This window comes from Epinephelus moara, chromosome 15 (genome assembly GCF_006386435.1).
Source record: "Epinephelus moara isolate mb chromosome 15, YSFRI_EMoa_1.0, whole genome shotgun sequence".
Classification (NCBI taxonomy): domain Eukaryota; kingdom Metazoa; phylum Chordata; class Actinopteri; order Perciformes; family Serranidae; genus Epinephelus; species Epinephelus moara.
The window spans coordinates 7,647,867-7,659,026 of record NC_065520.1 but is presented as its reverse complement, the minus strand read 5'-3'; the positions used below and the strand labels follow the sequence as shown (position 1 = coordinate 7,659,026).

At 38.8% G+C, this 11,160-nt stretch overlaps 1 protein-coding gene across 1 annotated transcript; it reads left to right on the top strand.

Annotated features, from left to right (window-relative positions):
• Window positions 1-666: 666 nt before the first annotated feature.
• On the top strand, window positions 667-9,373 carry LOC126401907 (uncharacterized). Its single transcript, XM_050063463.1, has 6 exons — window positions 667-958; window positions 2,716-3,004; window positions 3,667-3,803; window positions 4,025-4,244; window positions 5,874-6,049; window positions 6,967-9,373. The coding sequence occupies exons 1-6, from the start codon at window positions 877-879 to the stop codon at window positions 7,017-7,019; spliced, it is 957 nt and encodes a 318-aa protein (XP_049919420.1). The 5' UTR covers window positions 667-876; the 3' UTR covers window positions 7,020-9,373.
• Window positions 9,374-11,160: the final 1,787 nt, after the last annotated feature.

The window sequence follows — 11,160 nt, the reverse complement described above, 5'->3', positions numbered from 1 at the left end:
CTACAGCTATTTTCAGCTAATATTAAGAAAAGCATACTGGTATTTCCTATAATTTTGATATATAAGTATCTAATTTGTGGGCCTGAGTTTAGCTGACTGATATCATTAAAGTTGTCAGGGAAAATTGTTATTCAGCTGACATTCTTGTGTTTTTTCCCCCATTAACTTGGGAATAAGACTCAACACTCAACTATCTTTCTCCAGAGTTAGATACTGCACCTTTTACCTGCCACTGCCAATATTATGTATTTATTGTATTCAAAGGACAACATATTTAACTACTGTGACACTGAAATCCGTTAAATGTAAACTGAGAGCTTTAACTTCTTCATATCTTCCAATTTGCTTTTAACCACAGGGACTTAAAATTCTCCCAGTTGATTTTCTTTTTGTGGCTTTTAGTCCTTATCACAGAATAACCTGTGTGACAGATAAAGAAATGGTGCATTGTAACTCAAACTTCACATTGCACCATTTCTTTATCTGTACTGTGGGTCTGTCTGTCCTTGAGAAGTGCATCAAAAGCTAATTCCACTGGATTTCTTCTGTCCTTTTTTTCTTTACTTTCTTCAGTAGCTGAGGACACATGTAACAATTTGTCAGCAGCTTCAGTACATGGAGTGTTAGACAAAAATAACAGCCCTCTGCTTCTAACTGCAAGTTCATGAAGTCAGACCAGTGGTGACCCTAGCACATTTGGTGCCCTAGGCAAGCCTCTCCTCCTCTCGATTCCAGTGTGTGTGTGCATGGAGAACGTGAGTGAATGAAAGTTGTAGGGAAGCAGCTGTGTAGGGTCAATTTTAATTAATATTTGTGGCAAAAGTAATGATAAAACAAAACTAGTGGATGAATGAGTAAATAAATAAATAGGAATGAATGAGGGAGGAACAAACTTTCTATAATCTATTTTGTTTTAAAGGTGTTTTCTTCCAGTTATGGCTCCTCCATGGCTTCACAGGTAAGATCCAGTTAAATCATTTCATGTTCTAAATATATTACTGTTGAGCTTCTTTTTTCTTTTGTTTACTGTATTAAATTTTTCAATGCTTTGAATGCCATAGAGAGGCGAATCTCTTTCCCAACCAGTGGACCACAATGGACCTTATCTTGGAAAAAAATATGTACAGTAGTCAGTGGTGAGAAACAAATAATTTTTCAGTCCTGTTTGAATTGTGCCATGAATTACACATATGATGTTTGTAACTTTCAAACACAATTTTGCAAGTCAAGAAGGTGGCAGTTTTTGTAAAGCTGTTGAAGCGTACCACTCTGAAAGTACGTGGCCAGAAAGACAACAAAAGTCATGTAAGCGACATCATAACTTTATCAATCGCTGTTTTGTACTGGAATGTAAGCACATTCTTTTGCTCCCTCGCTTGGGCTTTTCTTTGTCATAAAACTGTTCACCTGATGAAGGTAGAATTACCGAAACATTGCAATAAATTAATTTTGTAAGATTAGACAGTGTGTGAGGCTTTGTCTGTAAACTGTGTTGTACTCGTCCCTTTCCTACGCATCTACTTTGAAATAGATGTGCAAAACATTCTTTTACTCTGCTTCCTTGCATACAGACAGACCAGAAATTGCTTGATAAAACACATCCGGTAACATTACATTTGTGTGTGGAACACAGCTAAGTTACCTTGCGAGCTAGCTAGCTGGTGATTTGGAAGTCTGTGCAAGACGAGATGTGACGTTCCTTGAGCAGTCTCACACAAAACCAAATGACGCTACTATGACAAACTTACAACAAACTACAACTTATTTGACTTGCAAAATTACCTTTTAAGTTGACTAACATCATATGCATAATTCATGGCACAATTTAAACGGGATCAAAAAATAATTTTTCTCTCGCCATTGTGTACCGTGCATATTTTTTCTGGGAAGAAAAAAAAAAAAAAAAAGCTCCCATGATGAACACCAGAAGGACAGAGACTTCGCCTCTCTATATCGACCATAGGGGTAATGCTCAAAGAATGAAGTGACCCTGCTGATTATCGTTTGTATATTAACAGCCATTTTAGCTAAAAGAGTAAATGATGTTATTAGTCAAATTGTACATACACCAAACTGGATTTATTTTGGGGAGATATTATAGAGATAACCTCGGCAGGGTATTTAATATAACAAGGAATATGGTGACCAAATCTAATACTTGGAGGGAATTCAAGTGCAAAGTAAAAATAAGATACCTCCAGACTTCACAAAAAACAGCAAAGTGGAGCCCATTCAGCTCAGACAAGTCCTGGAAAAATGTAGACCCAAAATTGGCAACCAGACTCATATTTTCTGGTCATGTCGAAAGTTAAGAAATTTCTGGAGGGATTTGTTTGATGCCCTTAAAGAAGTGAGAAGATCCAAAAATAATCCTTTTCTGTGTAATTCCAGATGGCTTTGAGGGAATTTCCTCCCTTTCTTTTGAGGTCTCTGTGATACTCATTGTATTTGGTTCTTTTGATTTGTTTTATTAATATACATTTTTATGTAGGGCTACTTAAACTGGATAAATTTCAAGACAGCAGGAATGTGGATAAAGAAAAATGTAAATGTCAAAATGTAAAATTGCTTTAAATTTGTTGGGCATTGCATGAGAAACTGACGTTAAAGTGAAATCTAAGTTCAAATAAAAATGGCACATGTTGGAGATCGAAGTTTTGTGTAAGACTATTCACATTGTTTTTTTCTCTTTTTGTTGTTCTGGTCACCACCAAGCTACCAGTTTGCCAAATGTGGCGCGCAGTGGGATAGCATCTCAGTCATCAACATATTTTTTATCTAATGCTTCAAAAGCAATTGACGGGAATAAAAACCCAGACCACTACGCTGGATCCTGCAGCCATACAGTCAGTGGACCAAGCCACTGGTGGAATTTGCTCCTGCCGGCCGTGTACAGGATCGCATCTATTAGCATTACCAACAGAAAGCGGGTGGCTTACAGGATCAATAATGCCAAGATCCGGATTGGGAATTCCCAAGAGAACGGTGGCAGCAACAACCCAATGTAATCCTGGAGAATGTCATTATGATGATTTTTTTTGGGGGGGGGGGGGGGCTGTATTATTTTTCAGAAAGTTTCTGCCAACTGTTCACCATGTACTACATCAGCTGCAATTAATGACTTTCTGAGCATAAAGCTTCCTGAGCGTGAAATATATTTCAACAATATGTTTGTACTCTTAATTTAATATGTAAGGGCCAAAAGCATAGGTGTAGATTTCAGGGGAGCACATCCCCCTCAATATTTAGAACGTGCGCATTTGTCCCCCCAGTAAAAACATGGAAGTAACAGAGGACTTTGACAAAATATAAGACATTTACATCATAAATTGATGCAGAAAATGCCAAAACTGGTGCACAAAAATTCACCAGAATGCAGGAAATTAAATGTTTAGTGCTCAAAATGTTCTGCTCCACTTACATCTACGTTTCCAGTTGAGAAGGTGGATAAAATGAGATTTCATCATTCAATGCAAGTCTGTGGTGATTGTCCTGATTATACTCTAGCAGCCCTTATAAATAACTGGATAATTACAACCTGGGTCTTACAGTATTTTGTAGCTCTGTCCATCACTCCAAGCTTTAATAATTAGATTGTACTTGACAATATAATCTCACCACAAGGTCCCATTGCAATTTATGTATGTATTTATGTCTTCTTTTTAGCTGTGCCGTTATTCCGTCCATCCCAAGTGGAGGTACCAGCACCTTCGACTGTGGAGGAATGATAGGTCGGTACGTCAGTGTGACTCTCGGTGGACATCAAAGCATGTTGTCATTGTGTGAGGTGGAAGTGTATGGAGGTAAGTCAACCAAAGCATGACACTGAATCCAAAAATCTTTTCTCGACAGAGGATGATATGTGTTTCATTATAAACCTTAATGCAGAATTTTGAAAATGGCCAAATCAAATCAGAAACAGGAAAGCTGTTGCATAAAAACATTTTAAAAAAAAAAGAAGAATAGCAAGGCTGTCTTTGCTGCAGTATCTAAGAACCAGATGTAATGTTGCTTTTTTTTTCAGAACTGGCTGCTCCTTTTCCCTCCTACAGTAAGGAGGTGATGGGTAAGCAGATCGTCGTGGTGAAGAAGAAGTTGTGTTGGTCGGATGCCCTGTTTTATTGCAGAGACTTCTACTGGGACCTGTTCAGCATACGCAGTGAGGAGGAGCAGAGGAATGTGGAACAAGTGCTAGGAAACACCACCTTTCCCCTCACCAAACATGTTTGGTTGGGACTGCGCAGGTACTCTGTCCAATGACTCGGTCCATTTCACAATGGGTGGCTGTATCCCTGTTTTTTTGTTAGTTTGTGACTTTTCATACATTTATTTTTATTAATATTATGACATACAAAGACCCAAACTTATGAGATGGTATTATCGTACAGTAAGTCTAAAGTTTTTGATACAGAGTCAGAGATATTTAATGCTACTATCTCAGACTTATGACATCAAGTTGAAATTTTGAGATGCTGTGTCAGTTTGTTTAAAATGACAATATTTTATTTATCATGCTGAAAAGTCAAAAAGAGAGAGCAGCAAAGAAATGAAAAGAAGACGTCTAACTTTTAACCTTTAAGTAAGTCTTTCCTGGACATATTACAGTTTTAAATTACCTAGGCTGCTAGGTACATACGGTTTCAGTAAGTCGTGCTTACTTTATGTTACAATGTAAACATGAATCATGCACATACTGATGACATAATGAAAAACTTGTGTGATTGGACATCACCATTTCACGTCGGCAGCTTTTAGCCCTGTGTAAGGTTGGTTTTCAGGTGATAACCTGCAAGCTCAAGGTTCACGCTGGATGCAGAAGCAGTTGCCTGGCCGTTCCGCCAGATGTGCATTTCTCAGCACTTCTGCTCTTACTCTGTTAGCGTGTGCGTGTGCCTGTTCAAGCTACAAAACTCCATAAGACAGCTCACCAAAGTTACATAATACGAGAACTAGCATTCTTCCTATTACAAGTCAGTATACCATCAAAATGATTTGGCAGTTATTTTAAGGTAAAAGAACTAAAACATTATGCACTCGCTCCACCATTCCTGCATTCCAAACACTAACAATTTATTCAATGACTCAGCAGTGGGCAGGACTGCAGAGTTAATAGTGTGTTGTTGTTTTTCCACCTTTATTGATCCAGGGAAGATTTAGTGAGCAGCCTGTCCTGTTTAAGCAGCTCCTTGTCTCTAAAATCGCACACTGACATGCATTCACACTTGGACACTACCAGGTGTAACAATCTGCCACTGTTTACCTCTGAGCACATACGCTGTCGGCTGTACAAGAGTACACGGGAAGTAGTTGTTAGAGGAGTGGGGAGTTTTATGTTCAGCCTCCCTGCTTATGTTTTCACATCTGGTCAAGAGGTTTGAACACCTCCACAATGCTTTCTTTATGACACTTTCTGTAGTTGAAAATATTTTAAGGTTAATTAGATAATGAAAAAAAAAACCATAAGATATTTTTGTTTGGGACAGATGAACAAAAGTTATTATCATGCCCAAACCACATGTGATTCCTCTATTCTCAAAGATAATTCACTCTTATTAGTTTGATATCAAGACCATTTCTAACACTACTGCACCGCCAGACAACCATCTGGTACGTTAACAACAGGCCGTTAAAGGAGCAATAATAATCAAACAAAAGTCACAGTCAATAAGATCAGATTGTGACAAAGTGCCATATTAATAGGAAGGACCCACATCTATGAGAGAACATCTGCTATATTTCCCACTGTTGTGGCCTTTGCATTTCACATCCAAAGGCCTTTTTGTTGCAGCTGCTGACATTCTGTACACTATGCCTAGCTGTGTTGATATCATTCTTCACTTACAAGTTCAAATATATTAAGACATCATTTTCAGGTACCTGATGGATGGCAAGTGGTTTTGGATGTCTGATGACTCTGTGAACTACGCGTACTGGGAGACACAGTCCATCTGGCAACTCACCAGTCCCTGTGGTGGCATCAACACCAGCGGCCACTTTCGCTGGAGGGATCTTCCCTGTGGAGATCCCCTTTACTTCATCTGTTTGGCAGGTGAGGGATTGTCAGTTTCAACAAGATACTACAGGCCCTATAATTCTGCCGGCTGCAAACACTCCTTGAGCAGCAACAGCTACTACTACTGTCAGAAATTTAACAGAAGAGCAGCGGATGTATCTTGTTACAGTGCTGCCAAACAAAATCAAATTGTTGTATCATAGACAATTCAAGTCAACAGCTGACCTTTTTCCATGATGCCATGAGGAACCTTAATCTGATTGAATGTTGCGCATGTCAGTTGAAATTGGAAGTGTGAAGCCTGTCGTACTTCATCCAACAACTCACTATGGCTGAATGTATAGACAAATAAGTGGTGTCAGAATCAGTGAAAACATTTGGTAATGGGCTGAAAACATTTTCTATTGTTGCACTAGTTATATCTCAAAATATTTATACTTGCCTGCAATTTATCCTCGTATATAAATTAAAAAAGTTAAAGGTGTACTCCCATGATTTAGCATTGCACTCCTGTAACACTGTCAGACTCATAATCAAGTTCTTTATATTAAGGATCAAAATTGATACAGCAAAACCAGAGATATTGTCTTTTTCATTCCAAGCATTATTTTTCCTCGCCAAAACCTGTGGCGCCTTCATTACCCACAATGCAACTCTGCTGTCCAGAGATTTTCTTTTTTTTTTCTAAACAGCTGGCACTGACTCAAGTGACATCACATACAAGGTCTCCCAACACTTGGAAAAACACTTAAAAACAGTTGGAAAACTTTCAGTGTCTAATCTTTACACGGCTCTAAGTGGCTGATGGTCACTCTGTTATGTATGGAATGGAAGAGAGGACAGATGTAAAAGTATTCCATTTTTTCTCTGACACAATTTAATAATCTGTGAAAACTTTTATTTACAGTTTATGAACCTGACCTTCCACCTCTTCTACCATTGTGTCTTCACAGGCACTCAAGCATACGAAAAAAGAGTGGGCTTCTGGAGTAGCACCAGACAATAAACACATCGAATACCATGAAGAGAAACTCTGGTCTCACTCAGCTCACTTGTCTTCACTGCCCAATCTGTATAGCACTCCTGGCAAATGTACCGTGGAATTGTTGGCAATTTTGGGGGCTTTGATAATACACAACATCAGTATACCATTTCATAACTACTTTAATTTGAGGCATATCACAGTGCAACCACGAGAGTGCTTATTTTACTCATAACTTTCTCTGAAAGTCAAAAAAACTTGCTATTCCGTATTCAAAATGTTAACATTTATCTCATCATGAAGACAAAACAGATTTATCACATACTAAGTACAAGCTGTGCCTTTACTATCCAATTGTTCAAAGAATTCACTATCTTACAACAGAGCTTTGTTAAATGGTAAGATTAACTGATAAAATGTAACGTTTTATTGATCTGATAGTTAAGTCAGGCTTCTCTTTGTTCTGTCTCTTCCTCAGAACTCTTACGATAAGACATGCCAAATGGTGTTTGAGTCCTTTTGGTTTATACATAGGGGTTATAAATAAGTAGAGATAGATACAGAATATTTAAATACAATATTTTTTAATTAGCCCTGGATAAAGCCAAATTATACCAATATTTACACCAAAGTAATTTCTCAAGGAGTTGAAACACACATCTATACACTGTACAAAGCATTACATCTTTTTTTTTTTACCTTTTTACCAGAGGTATGAGAGCTGAAGTGTAAGCAATTAATTAAACTGTGTGTTTATCTGCTGTAAGCTGTAAAAGTAAGCATGGCCTGACTAACTAATTTATAAACCTACAGTGGTCAGCCTTACTTCGTCTTACTTCTGCCTCCCGGACACAGACTGGCCAATCATAAAGTAGCATCAGGCCGGTTCAGACCAGGGTCTGACAACAACACAGCTGTGCTCCATTAACTCTAATGCAATCACTTACAGACTTCCTTCATTTTCAGGGTGGTTTTGTGGATTTGGAGCTAAATGTTGTGCCTGGGGCACGTCGTGTATTAATGATACTCGTTACCTGGAGAGGTTGGAAAAAGATATACGTTTCTTCCCTGTTCCAAAACCAAAATCAAACCCTGAAAAGTGTAGGGTTAGCTAGCTAGCTACTGAAGATATAGCCTACTGAATGTAAAGGGAATGGAAACTTTTCAACCAGCTGTGTGTCACGGCATTGTGTGCAGGTGAATGTTATTTGACTTCCCCCGGAGATCCCTGCCCATCCAGTGGTGAAGGTCTGGGTGCTGGCAGCGGCACGGGGGCGAAGCCAAACACCATTCATCTGCACACACTGTGATCATGCCACACAGCTGGTTCAATATCAGCAAAGTTTCCCTTATACTCATTGTCTTCTGTGGCGATTAGCAGTGATGTGGTGGTTCACTTTTACACTGTGATCTGTAGCCTATAGTTCGGCTTTAGCTTCTAACTATCTTTGTCTTTTTAACCTGTTGTTGCTGCTGAGTCAGTTTGACATCCTGGATATATCCTTCAAACACAGACTGTAGGGAGACTGGGGTAAGTTGAGCATAGGGGCAAGTTGAGCCGCCCCTTGTTGCTAGGAAACCGTAAATAAGATTGAGCATGTGACCAAATATTTAGGAGGAAGGCATCATTTCATGGAGTCTGTGAAGGTAAGAACCACATGGGTTAAGTGGTTAGAGATTTATGTTCAAAAAAGCATTTTCACTCATGAAAGTGAATTTAGTCTATCATAAGTTTCATGGGGATTGTGTTTAGACCAAAATAGATAATTTTTGATTTGTTTTATACATCAATTGTGGTATCTATTAGCGACAAAATGAGGTAGTACAGCTAGCATGAAAGTGCACCATTTTAGCTGTGGGGGCTAATAAAGTCAATATGGTAGCTATGGGGTAAGTTGAGCAATTTGAACAGGGGTAAGTTGAGCCACCGGCTCACAGAGTTGGTGGCATAGCAAGGAAGTCCCGGCAGTTTGTATTCCCCTGCAACCTGGACCGGTGGAATATTTAGTAAAGGGGCAGGTGGGATATGGATGGAGGGAGGAGTTTAGAGAGGATGAAGGAGGGCATATAGAGGAAGGATGATGAGAGAATGAGAGTTTTGGTTCGGTATGCTCAAATGTGTTAATAAACAAGTTCAAATGATTATAATACCTTAATTTCCACAACTGGCGCTCCAAACTAGGATTCACATCTACGGATTTAGTTCAGTGTTTTTTTTCCAAAAACACAGCTGTTAAGGTTCTCTCTCTGAGCGCGCTTTGAGGCATTCTCAGGCCTATGTTAAAATGTTTTAAAGTTGTTATATGCAATGATAATTTTAAAAAAGATTAGTACCTGTTGAATTGTGTGTTATAAATAAAAATACGCATGGATTTGAAGAAGCGTCTTATTTAATTCAGTACAGACATGTAAAATTGTGGAATACCCAGACACGGGGTAAGTTGTGCCACGAGACCACTTTTTTTGGACATGCTATATTATCAAAAAAGTTATGTTCACACTCATTCTGTTTGTTTGTATGGATGCACAACATCCTGAAATATATACACATATATGAGTTAGTAACAAAACTATAATATCCTTGATGTAGTGATCCTGAATATGAAAAGTGGCTCATCTTACCCCGGTCTCCCCTAGACCCCTCTGTCTGCTTCTCTCTGGAATCACTGTTTCATTTTTCCAAAAATACAATAATATTTCATAAGAGTGCAGTTAGTTACAGTGTGGGCTCCATGCTTACTCCGACAGCTGTTGGACCATCACAAAGGGGCGGAGCTTACAAAAGTTCAATTCTGGCTGGAGATGTAGTGATGTCTTGGTAAAAAACAACTGCATTTCATGGCATCATCCCTGTTGGAAATGGGTCAACGGGTTACTAAAAGCACCTGTGGGGGCTAAAAAGCTGCAGGAAGTGTAGCAATGACTTCCTAAAAGCAACCCCATGACAAAGTCAGCTCATATACTACATCTCTTTAGAAACAATGATACATATGAAACATATATTAATGTATTTGTGGTTTGCAGGGACATACAATGCCAACATTTTCTTCTGGATACTGGGCTGCTCGTGCCCTCTGAAAAGTGTTTGCATCTTGTGTTGCTGCAATGTAGATTGTACATTGCTAACTGTTTGCCTATTACACACTGCACATCACTTTGAGTACTGCTACTATGATTTTCTTTTATTTGTTTATATTGTTTTTAATACGGAGTGAAAGTATAGATTAATCCAAAGTATAAAGTATGTATAGTGTAAGTGCTCTAACTTTTTGTTTCTGGTTTGAGGTAATTGTCTTCCCTACTGTGTGATCCCCACCCCCCTAAAAAAAAATTCAATGTAAGCATTTTCTGTAGCTTGATGACTTGACGCATTTAGGTTGAAAATTCGAATGAAAGCTCCACTGAACATCTTTGACTGTCCCTGGAGTTTTTCATCAAGCTACAATCAGCAGAAGACCATACTGTATGTTCGTCCCTTGAGCCTGTATAAACTGGATCTGTCTGCTCATAAAGAACATAAATACAATTTGTCGAGTACCTTCATTATTCTTCCACTGAACGTCAATAACGGACTGGAAATAAGAAATGTCCTTGATTAAGATGCATTCAAGGAAGAGCATTACCTCAATTACACTTTTCTTAAGAGTATTGAATTTAACTTTATTCTGCTGTTTTGTTTTACCACAAAAAAGGTGGGCTCTGTAATACAATAATAAATATCACTAGCCACTGCCCCTCACTGGCCTTACTCCTTCATTATTCAGTAATATACCACCTCTGCTCACCATTTAACTACTCTTTATTTGATAAAAACAAATGTTCAGGAGTAGGAAGATGATGTTTTTGTCTGTGTTTCGAAGATAGAACAGTGCCGGGGGGTATTTTCTTATTAAGCCGTGAATAACTGATGTGGATCAACAGTAAGTCCATTCATTAAGACCTCTATCTATCCATTATCTATCTTTATTCCTCCAGGCTTCCATCCCTCCATCTCTTTCACCTCTATCTGTTGCCCTTCCCCTCTCTTCTCCTCTGCTCTCCGCTTTGCTCCCCTGCCTCCTTCTGTCTCTCCCTCATCATCACTCATTATTGTCCTGATGGGGAGTAAACAAGGCCATCTTTTCCTCCCATCAGTCTCTCCATCCCTCCTTTCTCTCCGCTCGAA